A 21,773-nucleotide genomic window follows, 5' to 3' on the forward strand; every position below is an offset into this window, starting at 1 on the left:
TAGTTAGCCAAGTTCAAGTAGTCAAGTGTAAGGTAACACGTGTATGGAAAACATGTCAAACCTAATATACTTGGACTTAGCAGTTAGCCAAGTCCAAGGTAATGATCATCCTCTATTGGGCACGCCCAAGAAAATGACTATCCTCTCTTGGCATGTCCAATGGAATGATTATCCTTAGTTGGGTCTAACTTCGGGGAAGAACTTAACCTCTATGAGTTTAGCTACATTTGACGTCTTGGACCATAATCTCCCTACAGCTTTTAGTTATATTTATCCCTCAAACATTAATATAGATGTAAGGAATATTTATCATTCATTAAATACTATTAGAGTAAGATTACACCTTTTAAGTGTATAAAAGTCCTCCAAGAACCCACCATATTTCTATCAAACATTAATATAGATGTAATGAATAATTATCCCTCATGAAATGCTATAAGTGTAAGATTACACTCTAGACCCTCCATTTCACAAAAAAACAAGACTTATGGGTTATAAATACATTATGAAACTTTTAGAACAAAGATTCACAATCTTCATTCTCTACTATATATATATATATATATATATATATATATTGTTTTATTATAAAATGGGTAGCAACATAGTTGATAGCTTATACTTGGTGCTTGGTAAGCCAAGGTGGCTTGTGGCTATTACCTGCAAAAAATCCCCTTTAGTGGAGGTGGGGACTCTCCAATACTTAAATAAGTATCTTTTTAGAGAGGGAAAATATAAGAATATTCTAGTGAAAGATGCTCTAAAAATATATATATTTGCATTTATTATTAGTATATATATATTTTTAGAGCATCTTTCACTAGAATATTCTTATATTTTCCCTCTCTAAAAAGATACTTATTTAAGTATTGGAGAGTCCCCACCTCCACTAAAGGGGATTTTTTACAGGTAATAGTCACAAGCCACCTTGGTTTACCAAGCACCAAATATAAGCTATCAACTATGTTGCTACCCATTTTATAATAAAACAATATATATATATATATATAGTTGAGAATGAAGATTGCGAATCTTTGTTCTAAAGGTCTCATAGTATATTTATAACTCATGAGTCTTGTTTTTTTGTGAAATGGAGGGTCTAGAGTGTAATCTTACACACACACACACACACACATATAATAATAATAATAAATGCAAGGAAATACACCTAAAGCAAGCCTAAAAAGGAATGCTTGAGCCCAATAATAGGAGACCAAAATACCAAGTGAAGTTGATAGGCCAAAATAACAATGCAAGGTTTTAATTGACAAAACCCATTAATAAAAATATTTGTTTTTGGTTTTTAAAGACTCAATTGAAATTTGCAAGGGAAATCAACTTTCGGAAGTCAATTTTGATGTCAATTGAAACAATTAAAGTTTAAGGACTTAATTGGAAGCTTAAAAAGTTTAAATCAGCCAAATCAGGGGTTGAATTGCATAAAATTCAAAGTCTATTGAGCAAATAAAGGCTTAATTGAACTTTTTATGAATCAATTATCAACTTGTAAAACAGGCGCGACTTTAGGGACTAGAATCAGGAGAAATTAGGGGTCAAATAAAAAAAATTAAAAGTTTAATGGTCATTTAGGGGCCTATCAAACAAATCAAAAACATGAACCAACTTGTAAAAGACACTCAAAATTAGGGGTGATAAATGAAGTTGACAGGGACGCAATTGCATAAAATTAGAAAGAAAGAGGGAAATTAAAGGTAAAATAGAATGAAACCAGAAGACTAGGGATCAGATTGAACATTGGCAGATCCCAAATAAAAAACCCTAATATATAAGAATTAGTTAAAACGATGTCCTTCAAGGTACTATGCTTCTTCTTTTTCAGTTTTTTGGCTGATCGAGGAGGCACTTTCAAACGACTGAATGTGATGTTTTCGACTACTCCAAAGGCTGCAACCACCACTTGTTGACTAAATAACACCTCTTCTACAACCCCATGTCTTTGACATCAAATGTTTACGTCCTATTTTCTCCATGAATCTCCATAATATCTTGTTCCTAGTCAGCCAAGACCACAGTTTCAGACATCACGTTGTTTGAGTATGCATTTTTTAACATTTGAATGTGGAGATACAGACCTCCAAATCAAGTAAGAATATGTCCGATTGAAAGGCATGCACCCCCTCTACCATGTCCAGGTGGTCTCAGGCAACGTTGACATTAGAGATGCTCCGGCGAAGCCATGAAAGTGACCAACCCAGTCAGCCTTGACAAAAACACTCATTTGCAGAAGAACATTCAACTTTTTCATCTGCTCCCACTTAGAAGCCTCTAGAAGGTTTACATTAAGGATTTAAAACCCTTCTCTCTGGATCCAAAGACAGAAAATACCTCACCTTAGTCCTCAAGCTCCCTATAAAACCACCTACACCCAAAACCAATAGCTCCATTACAAAACCAGTTAGGTTTTAGTATATTGGAACCCTAGCAAACCCACATAGAAGACCTAAATCTGCCTATAAAAAAAGGAGCTGAAGAATAAAAAAGGAGAAGAAAAAATAGAGGGAAAGAAGGGAAAGGAAAGAAAAAGGAGAGAAGAAGAAAGAAACTTAGGTTGAGGTGCAAAGGTCCTATCCAGAAGGATTTGGAAGCTTCAGCTTTGGTCTAAAGAGGTTTGAAAACAAGAAGAAAGGCTAGCAATACCAAGAATCAATTCAGATTCGGATTTTCAAAGATAAGAAGGTATACACATTCAAACCTTAAAAGTTGAGTCAATGAGGCCTGTTGGATCCTTTTCTTATGTTCAATATGAAGTCTTGAATGCCTTAAAATGCTCTTCATTGTTTTCTACCATTTCATTGCATGGAACCTTAGTTTAATGGATGCTAAAGGTGGCAGCAAAAGAGTAGAGGCACTTTCTATTAATGAAAGGACCCTGCTTCTAGGTAGTTAGTCTAACCTTCTGAAGTGAAAATGGTCAGATTTTGAAGCTTATTTTATTAAATATTGCTTTATGTTTTGAGTTGGTAGCTTTTAGGATTGAAAATCAATGTACTTTTTTGAGTTTTTGGGTTGTTTTGTTATTTCTTTAGCCATAATCACATTTATCACCAATATTGTGGTATGTGGGGATAAGGAGGACACGCTTTAAAGGCTAAAAATGGTCATTATTAGTGCATTTTATCTCTGAGCATTTCTAGGTAGCTTTCCTAGGTTTAGGCAAATTCATCCGTTGAATCTTGCCTTAGGTGCTAGTCTTATAGCTTGTTTGGTTTAATTTCCAATTCACATAGGTTTGCCCATCATCGTTGATAAGTAATCTAAGAGCTTTTTTTGAATCAATAACAAGTTTTAATGGATTTAAATCCTAGGTTTTTGGTTTCGAACCGAAACCTATTTTGGCAAATATCACGTGATTTTGTTGATCATTGAAACAAATGAAACCCTGATTCTTGATCTATATAGGATTATGAACAAAATCATACCTTTTTTTGTTCAAAATCAACTCTGGATTGAGAATTACATTTTTTTGTGGAGAGATGAAGAACATTCTTCTGTTTGTTTTGTTTTTTCTTTTTTGATCTGTTTTGATTGAAAAATCTTTAAGTTTTTGTGTTCTAGCCATTTTTTATCTGTTTTGGTTTATTTTGTGGGTTTGTTCTGAGTTGACTCGGTCTAGTCAACCTGACTAAGTGAACCTGACCATTTCAACCTGGTTGGGTTTGTCTAACCGGTCAACCTGTTCAGGTGGACCCTGCCGCAATAATAAGTAATAATAAAAAAAGAGGGATAAAGAAATAAAAAAAATAAGTTTTTCTTTGCCTTTTGTTTTTTTTTTTGGTTTAAGGATATGTTTGGGAAAATTCCTTTTAACTTTCAGGCATATTTTTATTTTAAAAAACCTATAAATAAAAGAAAATGTTTTTTGAGTGTTGCATACGACCAAATTTTTTTAAAATATATATAAAAATATCATATTGTTTAGTATTTTCATACAAATATATGTGGTTTGATATGCATTTTAGGATTTAATAATCAATTTATTAAATCCATGAGAATTTAACCAATATTTTAATAAATCACCATTTTTTAATTCATGATAATTAATGGTTAAAAATCCTGATATAGAATACTGGATCTACAAGTGAGGCTAGTATTTGAAATATGATCAAAAGTTGATCAAAAAATTCTCAGAGTTATTCTAAATATTCACTAATTTTAATTGAAAGTATTTTTTACTGTAATACATAAATTTTTCACTGTAATACACAAATTATAAAGAATCTTTTTTCTAAGAATTTATTTGGGTACACAAGTCCATAATAATTATTCATACGAGTAAATCTCAATCCTTAACCCGTAAACCACATCAAACTACACAAAGCAGCTTATCTCAGGTATGATGTGCTAGAAGTGCTAACACTTTTCTTAGTTACAATCAGTCTTTTACCCTCGAATCTCTAATAAAACCAGTACACCCGAGTATCCTAGCGACCCTAAACAAAAACAACAAGGTGGCGACTTCTTCAGCCCTTACACGCCTTTCGCACACTAACAATAAACAATCTTGGTTAAAAAGAATAAATGAGATTGCTAGAACCAATTACCTGACCAATTATCTAACCTGAAAGACTTATTACCAGGCTAATTGGATTTTTAGAACTTCATCGCATAGTTTTAGCAAATAGTGTTTCACTCGCAATTTACAGTGAAAAACCATCATGTTTTAAGTTGTGTTAATAATGTATGTTTGATATTACTGTACTTTAAAACGTAATTGTTTTAGAACTTTTATTTTATTTAAATAAAGACAGAAGAAAAGGTAGAATGAATGACCATCATTTTCTATAGATTCACAAATATAACTCCAAATCTCATTAATTGAAGGTTAATTTCACTCGATACAAGTTGAGTACCGAGCTAACCTTCCTTCATTAATTGCTGAGTCTGTTTAATAATTAAATTTTTTTTTAAATTATTCTAACAGGTTATCAACAGCTTAAGTCTATCAGTATATTTCAGAGAGTTAAAAAAGAATTACTTCAAATGACACTATCACTGTTTACTCACCAACAAAATAACAGACGGTCGGTTTGATTATTATATGTCAAATTTGCTAAAGAAAATACTGACAGACAAAAAACATTATCAATGAAATGACATATAGTTTTTTTTATCAGTGATATGTTATATTCATCATTGAAATACCAACAGAATGAAGTGTGTAAAAAAAATTTTGACGCAATTTTTCCATTAATAAATCTATCGGTAAAATTATTACCGATAGATCACAAATCAACGATAAGAGTTTTATGCCGATGAACTATAAATATAAATATTGATAAAAAATTTCATCGATAAATCTAAAAATTATTGGAGTGTCATCTCATGTTTCACCTTATCTCTTTCATCTAATTGTCTTTATTACTTCTATTCCAGGAAATATTCAAGACATTAATCTAAAGATAATTTAAAAATGGATAAGTTGGGCACCTAAATATTATCTTTATTTATAAAATTCTCTATTTAACGTTTTGTCTTCCATAACAGTACTCGAATCCAAATGAGTATTTTAAAATATAATATGTTTTATCGAAATGAGTAATTTGCTAGGGAGTAGACTGTTAGGATCGTTGATTGTTTTCCAGACACAACATATAAGATACAATTTATCTATGTTCATAAATCTATTGATATTATTTACAGAGAAAAAATACAAATTACAATGAGGTGGAATGGAGGAGAAAACACTTCTCAATTCAACTCAAACTCTGTCGCACTCACATCACTCTTGCTCTCGATTTTCTAATGTATTTTTTAGCTCTCACAGCCCCTCTCTATTTATAGCTGAAATAGGGAGACAAGACTCCCCATTTTCAGTAAAAAAATGGTTGCCGCCGTCCACCAAAAGCTCTGCCACCATGTTCAACATTTCAGCTGGCTTACTTGTTGCCATCTTCTTACACTCACCATGCAGCATGCAGCATGCAGCATGCAGCCATGTTGGACATGGCTGCCTGCTATCAATTCAGTTCACACCTAACATGGACATGTGTTCTGCAACATGTCTTGAGAGAGGGAAATAGTTATGCTGACGGTCTTGTAAAGTTGGGAGCTTCAAGCGGTACTCCATGGTGGGAATAAAGACTTTATTCTAAAGAAAGAAAGAAAAAAAAAACCAAGGATTTGCTATCTTGCTTGCTTGTCCTCTGTCTTTATTGGTAATAAAGAACTTATTCTAAAGAAAGTAAAAAAGCAAGTAATATCTTACGACTAAGGGTGAAGAATTTGAGTACGAAAATATGCGAGGCTTTAAAAATTTAAATTCTTATAGGCTGACATATAGGAATTTTCATTATAAGAAGTACTAGAAAAGGATATGTATCATTATCAATAACTATCAAAAAATTCATTCACTTGTTGAGAAGTTATGGAAGAAGAGGGAAAGAGGGAAGAGAGAAAATGGGCGATAACATGGGAAGGATTTGTTCAAGAGCTAAAGAAGGCAGGCTATATAGCAGCTCCAATGGTGGCCGTGTCAGTATTGCAGTATCTCCTACAAGTTGTGTCTGTGATAATTGTAGGGCACCTTGGTGCACTTGCACTCTCTAGTGCTGCCATTGCCACTTCTATTACCAATGTTACAGGGTTTAGCCTTCTTGTATGTCTTCTAATCCTGTCCTTTTTAAAAAACTTTTTTTATAAAGGTCCTTTGATCTTCTTGCATCTTTCAACTAGCATGAATCATTATGCTTTCAATTCAGAAATTAAGGTTGCTTTCTCTTCCATTAAGGAGAGAGGAAGAAGATTTTCTTCAAGAATCCACTCCATCTATCCTGGAATTGAAGACAGGATATGATCAGGGGAAGGGAAAAAGAAAAAAAACAACCCTAAGGTCCTTGCTAGTTTTGGATTAACCCCTAAATCTTACGTTTCATGTACAGAAATCTTAAATTTATCATTTAAACATTTTTCTTTCCATACAAGAAAAAAAAATTATCAATTTTCTATTTTTCTATTTCCATTTTCTCCAATATTTTTTATCCCTCATGTTTGTGAGTATACTTACAGTGCATTACATAGTACTCTTCCGACCCACATCTCTTTCATGGAATCAAAAATAAATTTAATCTTAGCAAAAAAAACAAATAGCCAGAAAAAAATTTATTGTCAAACCAAAAAGAAAAATATTTTTTCATTGACAAATATATCGCATCAGCATGTCCATGCTACGCATAGCAAGTTGAAAATTAAAATGTTTCAAATTATAAAGAAAGCTAAATGGTATAGGGATTTCAATGTAACTCTAGACACAGGTTATTGTGGATTGCAACAGTGAAATTTATATTGGTATGTTGCGTAATTAAAAGGACAATGGGTGGTGTTTTAGTATTTTCACGTTGTATTTTTTATTTTTAATCTAAAAGCTACTGGCACGTGTTCCACACGCCCCAGTGAGTTGGCGGCTCTCATGCCATCGAAGAGGTGTGTAAGACGCTTCCCAATAGCTAAATCTGGCGATCTGCCATATAACTAGATGCGCAGACATATCCTCTTCCATATGGTGCGGCGCGTGTAGACATATCATGGTTTGATTGTTGCCGATGATCAATTGTTTGTGTTTTTCTTTTTTTTTTCTCTTGACAACAAAAGTTTACAATTGTCCTCTGTTTGTTTGTTGTTTGGTTGGGTCTGACAACCACGCTAGACCCAAGGTCCTTGGATCTGGCAACAATGTCAAGCTCAAGAGCCTTGGGTCTACAAACATGCCAGACCTGTGCCTGGGTCTGACACCAAACATGGTTGCCAGCCCGCGCCTGGGTCTAGCACCAAAGATATGGTGCCCTACTCTATGGCATCTGTTGCTATATGAAAGAGTCCATCATTTCATCGCACACTGTTAGGAAGAAAAGATATGGAGCCCTCCTAAATGGAAGACTTAATGAATCTGGAAGAAAAGATATGGTTGCTAGACTCAGGCACGGATCTGGCAGACCTAAACACATGGGTCCAGACCCAAGCGCCTTAGGTTTTGCAAGCATACCAAATCCAAGAGCCCTAGATTTTGCAGGCATGCCAGACCCAAGAGCCCTAGGTCTGGAAGATATGCCAGACCCAAGCAAATTGGGTCTGCAGTCATGCCATATCCAGGTCAGACTCCAAGGCGTTTAAAACATTCTCTATACTTTTAATATTTTTATATTTTAAAAAAATAAAATTGATATTAACCAGCTGCGGAGCGCGGGCCAATATACTAGTATGTGTACAAAAGTTGTTTGTTTGTTGTTTTTAGACTGAAATTTATTAACATTAATGCATGAAGCAAGTGGGTTATTGGGGTTTTCAAAGAGTAAATAGTTAACAAAACATGCATGTGTTCACTGTATTTGGACTTTTGTATTCCAAGTGCTTTGTTCACAAACAAAGACCCCAATCCTTCTGCACCAAATCAAGCTTCGGACTTGCATGTTGACTACCCTCATCCCATAAATTCTCCTCCCTTTGTCCATTCCACATCTTTCTAACAATATCCCTTTACCTACCTTTCCTTCTTCTTCTTCTTCTTCTTCTTCTTCTTCTCTATTATAATTATTTTGCTACATTACTTGCCTCTTCGTTATTGGCAAAAGTCCTTCCTTTCTTTGTACCAATCGTTCAATTTCATCCCATTATTAAAAAACTTTTCAATTAGTACCCTGTTCTGTTCAATTTTGTCAAAACTATAACTTCTATAAGAGTGGCCCATCTTTAATTCATACCAGCATTCTAATAAAAAACAAATTAAGAATTGAATAATAATCAAACAAATTGGGGTGATATGGGCCAGTAAAGCGTGAGCTCTTGCCTAAAGCTGGATGTTGCTATGTATTATTATCATGTTAGAATGCCCTCTATAATTAAAAATGATTTTTTTTCCAATTTTCTTTCGTTATTAAGCTTTTTTTTCACAATTATATTTGTGTTAACAAGCATAAACTGACCCGAGTTTGTAATTGGCAAACAGTCAGGAATGGCAGGTGGACTGGAAACTCTAGCTGGCCAAGCATATGGAGCTAAACAATATCAAAAGCTTGGAACCTATACTTACAGTGCAATCATCTCTCTAATAATCATGTGCCCTCCAATTTGTGTCCTGTGGATCTTCATCGGCAAACTACTACCTCTACTAGGCCAAGACAATTCAATCTCTCAAGAAGCCTGCAAGTACTCAATGTGGCTAATCCCTGCATTATTTGGGGGTGCAGTTCTTAAACCTTTGACTAGATATCTTCAGACACAAAGTGTGATTCTACCAATGCTCATAACCTCATCTTCCATCCTATGTTTTCACACCATTTCATGTTGGATTCTTGTGTACAAACTGCAATTAGGACAAAATGGTGCAGCTGTAGCCTTCAGTTTATCAACTTGGTTGAATGTGATATTGCTAAGCCTGTATGTAAAGTTCTCCTCAGCATGTGAAAAAACTAGAGCTCCATTATCAAGAGAAGCACTTTATGGTATCGGAGAATTCTTTCGGCTCGGTGTCCCTTCAGCTATTATGGTTTGGTAATTTCTTTTACCTTTTTCTTCTATCATGAAAATGCAATTTTTGTTTTGTTCTGTTTTCCTAACTATAATACTATTATGCTATCACTATCATCAGTCTTAAATGGTGGTCAATGGAGTTGCTACTTTTGCTTTCTGGTCTTTTCAAAAATCCAAAACTGGAGACTTCAGTGCTTTCTATATGGTATTTTTAATATTTATTTTGGTTCCTATCCATGTATTGACAAATTGGATACTTGTAAAGATTGAATTAAATATTATTATAACTCTAATTTCTCATTAACATTTATTTTGCTTGATTTAGCCTCACAATCTCTACATTGCACTTCACTATACCATATGGATTTGGAGCTGCTGCAAGGTTTATAAGCTTCTCCTATTGAAAGCATATTCTTTAATTTAAAATAATGTATAGATTTCATATCAATCTGTTCATCCATATAGATTTCATGGTATTTTTGTAGCACACGAGTTTCGAATGAACTAGGAGCTGGGAATCCTCAATTAGCTAGGATGGCAGTTCTGGTTGCCTTGTTTCTTGCTGTCACAGAGTCAGTCATTGTGAGCTCAGGGCTCTTCCTTTCCCGGCAAGTTTTGGGATATGCTTACAGCAATGACAGGCAGGTTGTGCGTTATATTTCAGTCATGATTCCCCTGATTTGTCTCTCATTTATCATGGACAGCTTACAAGCTGTCCTTTCTGGTTAGTTTTCTGTTTCTTTTTTTGGTTAATATACAAGCAAGAACAGCCTTAAATCGTTGTATAAACTTGGTAATACCTGCTGATTTTAAAGTATGTGTCATGCTTCGCATCAGGTGTGGCTAGAGGAAGTGGATGGCAGAAAATAGGGGCATATATCAATCTTGGTTCATTTTATCTGGTTGGACTTCCATTGGCTGCTGTGCTTGGTTTTGTAGCTCATTTAAGAGGAAAAGGCCTTTGGATTGGAATATTAGCTGGGTCCTTCGTGCAATCAGTTCTTCTTTCAATCGTTACTGCTTGTACAGATTGGAACAAACAGGTCCTTAGTCCAATCTCTTTTTTCTTTCCTTCAACTTCTCTCCCTTGTATATATATGTTTTCATGTGCTGTTCTATTAGAGGCTCCCATCAAGTGCAATGACAAATTGATGACCTTGTGTGCATTCAGGTAACAAAGGCAAGGGAAAGGGTATTTGAGAGAAGATCCTCAATGAAGGATGAGGAAAAATAGATTATAAGAATGTATATTTTGTTTAGAAATGTTCGTAGCATGATCCTTTGATAGTATGAAATTGCACTTGGTTCATTGCCTTGTTCTTGTTGTGCTTGTGAGCCAAAGTGGCAGGGGATTTGCTAGAACATTTTTAAAACATTGTAAATACATCATCTTATTTTTATTTTAGAACAAATACCATAGCTTTAAGTTTTTTTTTCCTTTCAGGTTTAATTTTGTTGATCTTGAATCTTTGTTTGATGGTACTAACTAAGTTAAGCCCCAAACCTTAAATCTACCAAACACCTCAAAAAAGAAGACTCCCCATGAAATTAACATACCATCATATATCATAATCCAAATACAATTATTCAACATATAATCATATAATCAAAAGTCTATAAATACAATCTTTAATAATGAATCTCCATATGCACATTTAATAATCTATATGCCTAAAATAAAAATCATTACGGAAAGGAATAAGTTTCCACATCTCACTGAGTAATCAAAATAGATATACCAACCCTGAAGGGTATAACTCAACTGATTATATTCTAAATTTACTCTATAAAAATCATCAGTTCGAGTCCCACAAACCTCAGAGTCACTAGAAGCTTATATGGTTGTTAACTTCAGGACCCGTGGGATTAGTCGAGATATGCGCAAACTGACCCATACACCCACATTAATAATAAAAAAAAATAGATACACCATAGAATAATATTATTATAACACATATATGATGATGATTGTATTAAAAACTTTCATATTAGTCCATAACTCATCACTTCGTTCCCAAGGTACATTAGTTTACATAATTGGTACAATGTTTTAAAAATATGTGATGGTGAGTCACACTAAATACATCATATGCACGCGTAACTTGCACACATTAAATAAATCGCATGTTGTTACATGCACACATTAAACATATTAAACACATCTTTTGCACGCCTTGTGTGCACAAATCAAATGCATCCCTCTTGAATGATATCAAAATGCATAGTCCACACTTCATAAACACATATTTCATAATAATCACCACTCCATATGCAAACACACATATTTCATAGATACTTTCAAAAATATATCTCTATCAATTGCTCACAATCATATAACGAGTTTTATTATATCATATGGATGTAAACACACATTTCATATATATTCTTAAAGATATAATTCATATTTATTAGTCACAATAATATATCAAATTCTCACTTTGTAGTATTCAACCACTTTCATTACAAAAGGAGTCGTATATGGTGCTCTTGAAATACTTAAATATATTTAAACACAATATCAAATTAACTTTAATTTCAAACAAAATCAAATAAAACATAATAAATCATCAACACATTTGAATTATTTGTTGGGACATAACAAAAATCTAAATGATCAAAAGATGTCATTATCAATAATTAAATATATAGATAATAAATCATCGATACTTTTGAATTACTTGTTGGCACATGATAGAAAAACTATCTTCTACCATCGGGACCAAATTTGTAATTTTGCTTAAATTAAGGGGTCAAATCATAGTTTTACAAAATTCATGGACTAAACTATAATTTTCACAGATCCAGGACCAAACTAAAATTCATCATCTTTAACCTGACAACTAGTTCTACATAGAATTCCAAAATATGTTTCAAGAGTCAAATTGTAAATTTTCTAAAGTATAGAGACTAAATTATAATTTTCACAAATCTAGGACTAAACTTAAATTTCATTATCGTTTTTATATGTGTATGACATAGCAACAATTATCCTTCTAGATTGGGTTTGGGGGTGAAAGGAATAAGAAATTCAAGTCCTTTTATGGTTTAAAGATTTGGAGTCGTCACCTAATATTTTGGTTACTAGAACCCTAACTAGTTTATAGAGTTTGGACAATGAGACTAGTTGTGTATATGAAAAACAATATAACCCCTTAATACAGTATACCTGATGCAAGTTTCATTGTTTATTTTTCTGATCATTGTTAAAGCTTTGTTGTGTTTTTTCTAGCCATTGATTTGTTTAATAGTTAAAACAGATCCATTTCAGTAAAGTATATCATGGCTTTATGGGTCAAACCTAGTTATTCTAAAGCCAAGATATATGTATTATATATTATATATTATATGTTTGTTTCTCTTATTACTAGGAATACATCTTACGTATAAATTTATAATTTTTAAATATTAAAGGTAAACAATATAAGAGAGAGAAAGGGGTTATTTTATTTATTATGGGCTTAACTTGCCTTTTTTAATATTTTTAGTATGTCTTATGTGTAAGTTCATAAATCTTGATATAAAAATAAACAAATTTGTTTTTTTGGTGTTTTAAAAATTTATATCAAGTTTTAATAGGCTTTATAAACTTGTTATAAAATCCAAGTATGCAAATTAAATATTTTTTTATTTCTCATCTTTTTGTAGAACGCTAGGACAAAAAAAAACTAAAATAGGTGAAAATATGTTTTTTTTTTTTTGCTTTATTTTATGAATAACAATACAAAGGTTTTCTTTTTGTTCAATTCCAAGACATGCAAATATAATTTTTGAATTTTAGATTCTTTCAAAAGAAAAAAAAACATTGAAAATGATGAAAATGAATCAAATGCTTCAAAAATATATTTTTTTAATTTTTTTGAAAAATATTTATAAAAAAAATCAAAAATTAAGTTATGACAATCTTTAACCTCAAAACTAATCTTTCTAGAATTCTCTAAGAAGATTGGGCCACTTTCTTAAACCTCTCTTAACACATCAATTAAACCAATCACATCTTAAATCATAATTCCTAACAAAATCACCCAAAATCAATTATTTGAAATATTAATACATATTAATTATCAATCAAACTTAACAACATAAACTTTAAAAAAATCTTTAGAAACCTTAACAAATTCAAAATCATATTTAATTAAAAAAAATCATCATATCTTAAAAACATAATTCCTCTATCACCCATGATCTATCTCTTCCCTTTCTTTTCCCACCTTTCTTTCTTTTTCTTCTTTTTCGGTTCATCTTTATCTCTTTCAAATTTTTGGTTCCTTACACACACACACACACACACACACACACACACACACACACACACACACACACACACCAATAGCTCCTAAATCATTAATAACCATAATTATAAACATAAAGGCAATACTATATTTTTTCAAATATTATATTCTCTTTATCTTACAAAAAGTTTCATCTTTGAAACTTGACATAACTCAAATCATTCAATACCATAAATTTCTCATATAATACAAAATTTACAATTATCTCCGGAATTCATTTCTTTATATATCAATCATAAATCAATGTTAAAAGTCTATTTCAAAAATCACAAAACATCACCATGCTTTCGCTGCACACTCTAATACTTTTAATAGGAAATAACTTATGCACAACTTATTTTTATTCATATTTCTCATAATTCAAACAATAATATCTTTCTATTTGATCAAATTGCTTTGATACCATATTTGTCGCACCTGAAAACATATCAATCAACCATAAAAAGGACATGACTGTACATGAACAAAGAGATGCCACCGAAAACCTCTCTGGCTATGTTATGCCTCAAACCTCAAATCTATCAAAAAAAAAAGTCCACATAAAATTTGCATACCATTAAATATCATAAACCAAATACAATTAATCAACAAATAATCATAATCAAAAGTTTATAAATTATCCATAATTGACTAATCATCAAAACACTTCCTCTGGCATTTAACAATCTATATGCTTGAAATAAAAATCATTGTTGAAAGGAATGAGTTACCATGGCTTTGCAGATTATAGAGACATTAATACAAAATCACACAAATAATATAGTTTTTTTAGCCATCATCCTCAATTATTTATATAAGGACTCAAAACAAACAAATAAAACTATTTTTCTATTATATATATAATCTACCCATTATTTATTGACAAAAATTTACAACAATCAAACATACATGAACAAACACATCAACGCATTATTAAAAAAAAAATCAACACCAATGTCAAGCCATTACATCTTGGATAAACCTTCTCGATCCTTCCAATCTCAATGTGGAATATTGATTTCCATCTTTATTTCACCTTGAAAACAAATCTTTAGTGGCATCATACCCCTGAGGTTTCCATACAATAGTGTAGAACCTAACACTTCATATATTTCTCAATAATATGCATGAAAATAAATAATATATTGAAACTTATTCAAAAATTCATTTTGAGGTTTGAAATTGACTTTTAAGAGTGGTTGGGGTTGATAGAAAGTTGTTGGAATGGACTAGCAATGTCAGCACATGACATTCACACCTTATCATGACTAGGAGCACTTGGATCTATGCTCTGGTGGCAAGGAAGGCACAAGATTGGCTAGATCAAGCGTGCAATTAGGAGATTGATCCACTTAAAGGTTCAATTCTCTCTCTTCTTCCTCTTCTATCTAGTTTTTTCTCTCTCTCTCTCTCTCTCTCTCTCTTCATTGCTTGGCTACTAGTGTGCTAGGCCGTGGACAGTGGTTTGGGTTAAGGAAATGGTTGCTCGATTGGAATGAAGGGTTAGTCGGTATGGTGACTGGTCATTGTTGTCACTGGATATGGTGTGGAGAGAAAATTAGAGGGCGGCTGATGTGTTCTCTCCCTCTCGTTGTTTTTTATTCTCTCTTTTTTATTTATATTTGTCTCTCTTTCTTGATGTAGTGTTTTTTCTTTCTTTCTTTTTTATTCTATCCCTCTTCTACAGTTCTTTTAGTACCTATTTTTTCTCTCTTTATTCCTTCTTATCATCTTATCTTCTCCTACCTTCTACTAGTTTTTCATGTTTTCTCTTCTTCTTTTTTTCCTATCCTTATCCTCCTATCTTTTAATTACTTGGAGGGAGGCCAAAACTTTATTTTCATTTTAGTCCCCTTTTCCTTACTTACTCATCATTTCACCTACTAATCTTTTTTATTTTACTATTTATTTTTCTTTTCTTTTCTTGATTTTTTAATATTTCAATTTTGAAAATTCATTAACATGAATAAGACACGCAAAAGAGTTACAAAGTATAAAATGATTGCAAATTAGCTGAATTTAATCAAAAAGTATTTTTTAAAAAAATCTTATATTATTATTTTTGAAAACATGTTAACAAATTGAACTAAAAAATAGGTTATGATAACATCAATAAACTCTACCTTGCCTTTATTTATGTTGTGTATTTAAGCTTAAGAATGTTCTTTTAAGATATCAATATGAATATATGCTTGCATTTGGTTAGTGTTTTAAGATAGAAAAGATAGATAAATTGTTTGGTTGAACATATAGAAACATAAAAATAAACTTATCATTAGGACAATTTTAAAGTTGTCATTTCAAAACAAAAATGACAATGATACATGTCTTCTATGTTCTAATTGTCTCTATCTTAATTGTCTCTGTCTTTTTTATCCTAAAGCAGCAATCAAATGCTAACTAAGAAACTTTACAAGTTTTTCCAAGAAAAAGTTTATAATTAAATAACAAAGTTAATTATTATATGAAAGTTATTTGTTTTAGGTGTGTGTGTGTAATGAGTTTCATAATCTTTCATTATGCTCATCATTAAAATTATTTTGAGTGGTTTACATGTTACAAAAAAAACATTATGAAACAATTAGATTTTTTTTATTGGTTAGATACAAAATATGAATGTCTAAAAAACTTTTTTAAAAAAGTGTAATTAAAAATTTAATTATTTATTTTAATTAAAATTTAAGGCAAAAACTTAAAAAAAAGGCTTCATAAAAAAACTCAAACACTAACCTAGGTGGGCTATCTCCTAGCCCAAAATAAAGAGGGTTAAAGCCGCATGCTTAGTCCCTTCTTTTTTTTTTGTTAAATTACATCATCCACCATATTTATTTAAAAAAAAAAACAAAGTAGAATGTGTAGTCTAAATGGTTGACAACACATTGTTTACTGGTTGAATTCTAGTCACTTTAGCAGCTCAAAAAATCAAAGTCTAACTTATAAGATCCAAAAATCTCATTTTTCAACCTCTATTTTTTACATGAAAATACCTAAGAGAAAAAAAATAAAAACCTCAATATACCCCTTTCTAGCCATAAATGGATCCGTTAAATTAGTCATTATTTATTTTATCACAAAACATCTATGTAAAAAATTCAATATAAGTTTCATTAATTTACAAACAAATATAATTTTAAAAAATTAAAAACAAACCCTAACATGTATAAATAATAAATCCATACAATAAATTTGTATAAGAAAAAACTATAAAATAAGTAAACATCCAAACAAAATACATATACTACAAAAAAATATGCAAAAAAAAATAAACATTTTAAAATTAAGTTCAAATTAAAAAAAAAGGTACATTTATTTACTTAAAATGGAGAATCCTCAATAAAATTTGAATCAAAACACAGATGCTGACAAAGTGAGTATTGTGGTGACCAAATTTGTTATCAAATATTGAATTGTGTCGAGATTAAAGGGTGGTTGTTTGTTACAGAAAAAAATGCGTAAGGAAAAAGGAGAAATGTGGGAAGGGAAGAGAAGGGTCGATCACCAGATCAAAAATTAAAATGTACGATTTACCTTTTTGAATCTCACTATAATACCCTCCATCATTTACTCGATATGTACCGAGAAAATTTTTCTATTGGTGTTTACCGATAGATATAAGAATGAAAAATTTTGTTGGTAAAGATAATCGTAATATATTAATATAATTTTTCCGTTAGTGTTTTCGTATTTATTTATCAATTTTTTGATAACGAAGTATAAGAATGAATTAAAAAATTAAAAAAAATTTGATGACAAATAAAAAAATCACTATTGGAACCCAAAGTTAAATGTGAGAGATTGCACGTTGAAAAAAATCATAGAGAAACCACTACCGTTTTAGGTTTATATATATATATATATATATATATATATATATATATATATATATATATATAATTGTAATTTTAATATAATAATTATTACATGGTATTGTTTTACAAATATGTTAAGCAAGTATTTAGTCTGTATGCTTGTGTTATTAAAGTACATGCAACTTCATTAGAGGTAGATGATTTAAAAATATTTACTATTATTTTTGTGGTCCCTAACTCTCAAAATATTTTTTTATGGTGGTTGAGTAAATTGAAAATAACTTAGTGCTTTAAGACTACCTATCATTTTATACTCCATCTACTTAAATTGAATCACACACATATATTAAAATTAATATAATTTATGTGAATTGAAAAAATAGAAACAATATATAAAAATACTCATGTATAATTTATTTATTTTGAATTGCATCCTTTTACAATTTAATTATATAAAATTAAGCCTGAAAAAGTGAATTCAAGTGAAGGAAACAAGAAGAAAAATCAAGTTAATTTTCATTGTGCGGGCACAAGTTTTTACAACAAATGTATGGTGGTAAATACAGCTAGAGGCCCTAGATAAATATGGAAGGATAAGATTAGAGTAGCATCACATTACCAATAGTTTCCTAGCCGTGCAAGAATTTATGCTCTGGAGGTTATAGCAGACAGTGCAGAAAGCAATTGAATCATCCCTTTGATAAGTCTGTTGTGATCAAATTATGACTGAAATTAGCCCTCAGCGTCTAGATGATTAAATTGCTGACTTGCCCTTCTAGCTCAAAAGCCTTCATGTGCTGGGAAAATGAAAAAGAAAAATCTTGCAGAGTTACAACTTCTACTGAGATTTGCAAGAAATCATTGACTTGCAAAGTTAATAAAATTACTTTCAGAACTAATGTTTGAGCTGCATTTTTACACTAACTGTGATTATATCTTTGATCATACAAGAATCTATCTATTTTTTTAATATTGAAAGCTTCAGATGCTCGACACATGCAAGGCATCCCAAAAGAACCTTAAAATGTTGAAGTGCAAATCAATTCAGAATAAATCAGGAACATTTTTAGCAAATATCTATGATGTCTGCTGAAAAGACACCCTCCATCTGTCAAAGCTGAGCATGGGTAGACTTCAGACATGTGCAAGGAATCCTAAATATATTAATTATACCTTCCACAAACAACCAACAAAGTATGGAATCTAACTAGTTGGCTTTCCCCGCGATTCGCTGCGGGGGATTCACAATCATCATTAAGCGAATCACTGATCACAAATAGGTGAGAAATGACATACAAAAAAGATCAGTAGTAGAAAGATCTCCATGAAGAGAGGATGGGAAAAAAAGATATATTTTTATGCAAGAAGTGCAGCAAGGCCAAGATCTCCAATCTTCACTTCTCCTTGGTTCCCATTCACAAAAACATGACACTTCAGATCTCTTTGGATCATAGTCATGGCTATGGAAGTAAGGAATCCCTCTCAAGATCTGCCCACACCAATGCTTCACAGCTCTAATGTTAGCTCTTTTGTGCTCTAGTCTATACCTATGAAAGACCAGAAAAGCAAAGAGAATATAATCATAAGATTATAAACAATTCAAAAGACCCATAAAGCACAATCAGCAGAAAAGTAAAGAATGGGCCATGGAATCATTAGTGTTTGACAAATTCTTATTGTCTTAAAGTCCAAGAAGTGAACATTTCAGTCACAAACAACAAACCATTACCAAAAACTCACAGTAGAGTCTTCCAAAATCTTCAGGGTTTTCAAGGAACAATTGAGGCTGACTTGGTTCCTAGCAACTTCAATCCCTTCACTGCTCTATACCTGCATAAATCAATCAACAAGCCATTATCAAGAACCCACAGAAAGACTACAAAAGATTCCAACTTTTGCAAAAACAAGACATGATCATCCATCAAACGCAAGCAAAAAAAATTAAGGCGGCAAACATACAGGAAAAGAAAATTTCTAAATGGGATTCATACACGGTCTTTGAAGCTCCTCTGCTAAGGCTATCATTGTAGTGCAAGAACAAAATGAGACCCCAAAATCAAGCTTACAATTGAAAGAAGAAACACACAAACAGAGGAGAATAGAAGAGGTAAGAAGTACTTTGGCATATATTCTAGGTGGATCAACTTCAACAAACTCAGAGTAATCACGTGGTTTCAAGATGTGAGGGAACATTAATTCTCCAAAACTTCCAAGTGCTTATTTTTATTCTCTCTTTCTTTCTTTGTTATGATTCAGATTTCCCCTCATAGTATTTTCCCTCTTCTCTTGACTGAAAGGAGGACTGAAGAGTCGGATAAATGAGGGGAAAGAAGAAAATTTCAATAATGAGGTTATGCCAGCATAGAGATTATCCTAATTTCCTTGACACTTTTATATCAATCATAAGAGCATAGGATCACTTCCTTAAATGAAACCAAATAAGCTAGAAACCCTATTATTATCTTACAGTATTACATTTTCTCATGCCATGGCTAACAACACCGTGTGTCTTAAAGGGCCCAGCTACCAAAATTTTATTCCAAGGAAAATATTATTTTCCATATCTTCCATGTTTTGAGTAGAACTCGACCAGCAAAGATAGATCACTCCTATTTTAACATCTTGCAATCAACAAAAAACTAGCAAGTGGTATGCAATTTGGATATCTGCATGTCGTAAGAAACAGCTTAGACATACTTGGTGTCACCGTGAGCTTGCAAGAACATGACCAAGCCCTTAAAAGTTTACATGTGTGGAAGAAGAAAAGTTCAAAATTCAACTTAGACATACCAGTGAGGTTTTATTCAGCCTTCAACGCATTCAATAGACTTGTTAACTCCTAAACTTTAATCTAGTTCTAAAAATTTTCTATGGAGAAACTTACAGAGGTGAAACACCAGTATCATGTCCATTATCAGTAAGATCTGGCCAGTTGTAGTTTGCAGACTCCTTAGCTGCATTTTCAGCAAATGGTTTATTTATTTTTTTTGGCGGCATCATTTGCTTTTCCATTGCCAATGGCACTTTCCTCATCATCATTGTCTCCATAGATAGAAGCTTGAACTCTTCAACTGCTTTGACAGCTCCTAGCCAGTGGACCATAAATATGAACATTTTTCAAGTAGACAAAAATGATTGTTAAGATCCGCATGAAGGGCAGATAATGAAAGAATGGTGGATGCAGTAAAAGATAAGAAGTTAAATTTGACCTTACCTAGCCATGGCTTCTTCATCAAGAAGGGTTTCATCATTGATTTCTGGCATGTCATCTTCATCCATACCTAGGGGCCTGCAAAACTGAGTGTCTCTGCAAACATGCAAGAAATTGTTTTGGAAATCACTGAGGAGGAGAATCCAGCAAAGATTAAAGGAAAGGAATCATAATAAAAATTAAGTTCACACTACTCAATGTCCAGCAATAATTGTGTAATACTACAGCAAATTAATCTTGTGGAACGTGCTATATCCATATTGCTGGAAAATTGTGGATGATAACACAAAATGGCATAGATGCCATCCATGTCCAATTCATCTAGTTACTTCCCTTTAACAGTTGAGCATCCACAGACTTTGTAATCTTTCAGGGCATATAAGCTCCAACACTCACATAACAATAATCCGAACCACCAACACTGCAGAGGAAAAAGCAATTGCAATTACATTGTACTGTTAAAACCACTTATTAGATCTTGGTGGCTATGAAAGGGAAACATACATGAAAGGAAATTGATGAATAGGCAGGAATAAAAGGGAATTATATGGAAAAAAGGGAAATAGATCAGACCACATACCTAAAAACAGTAGGTTAAAGCACAAACCAGTCTATGCATTTGCCTTTCTTGGATGTCGGTTGGCTACTGATTTGAGCTGAAACATTTACAATAACTGTAATTTACAATAGCATGAGGCCGTTGTAGTAGAGGATTGTGAACAACAGTGATAAAACCAAGGGGAGCATAACCTATTCAAATCAGACCAAAGAAAAAAAAAGAAAAAAAAAAGAGCATCCTGGAAAAAAGGCTTGCAATTGTAAAAGGAAAGCATAGATCATTTCTCATACAGACAGCATGACATTCAGTGTGAAAACTGAATCAGTTTCATAACTGCAAAACTAAAAATAAACAACGCCAATTGACCTAACAAGTTGGACACAACATTAACAATCCATTCCCAGTTCTATCATCTCGCATCTGCATCATTATTGGAGATCTCA

The 21,773-nt window shown here is 32.2% G+C and overlaps 1 protein-coding gene and 1 long non-coding RNA gene across 2 annotated transcripts; one reads left to right on the plus strand and one right to left on the minus strand.

Moving 5' to 3' along the window:
- Positions 1-6,320: 6,320 nt before the first annotated feature.
- Positions 6,321-10,913, plus strand: LOC133698178 (protein DETOXIFICATION 14-like). The gene is made up of 7 exons (XM_062121025.1): positions 6,321-6,616; positions 8,960-9,504; positions 9,602-9,688; positions 9,809-9,865; positions 9,969-10,207; positions 10,321-10,526; positions 10,655-10,913. Exons 1-7 carry the CDS (start codon positions 6,386-6,388, stop codon positions 10,715-10,717), a joined length of 1,428 nt encoding a protein of 475 aa, XP_061977009.1. The 5' UTR covers positions 6,321-6,385; the 3' UTR covers positions 10,718-10,913.
- A 7,790-nt stretch (positions 10,914-18,703) lies between these two features.
- Positions 18,704-20,768, minus strand: LOC133699538 (uncharacterized). The gene is made up of 3 exons (XR_009843292.1): positions 20,445-20,768; positions 19,301-19,390; positions 18,704-19,107 (listed from the first exon to the last, which is right to left on the minus strand). It is a non-coding gene; the product is annotated as an uncharacterized LOC133699538 (long non-coding RNA).
- Between the last annotated feature and the right edge of the window lie 1,005 nt (positions 20,769-21,773).

Source organism: Populus nigra, chromosome 7, assembly GCF_951802175.1.
Source record: "Populus nigra chromosome 7, ddPopNigr1.1, whole genome shotgun sequence".
Taxonomy (NCBI): domain Eukaryota; kingdom Viridiplantae; phylum Streptophyta; class Magnoliopsida; order Malpighiales; family Salicaceae; genus Populus; species Populus nigra.

Bases quoted from the DNA above. Each gene is read 5' to 3' on its own strand.
- LOC133698178 (XM_062121025.1), top strand. From the start codon at position 6,386: ATGGAAGAAGAGGGAAAGAGGGAAGAGAGAAAATGGGCGATAACATGG. The intron at 9,866-9,968 runs GTTTATAAGCTT...GTATTTTTGTAG, and splicing joins GGATTTGGAGCTGCTGCAAG to CACACGAGTTTCGAATGAAC. The intron at 10,527-10,654 runs GTCCTTAGTCCA...GTGTGCATTCAG, and splicing joins GTACAGATTGGAACAAACAG to GTAACAAAGGCAAGGGAAAG.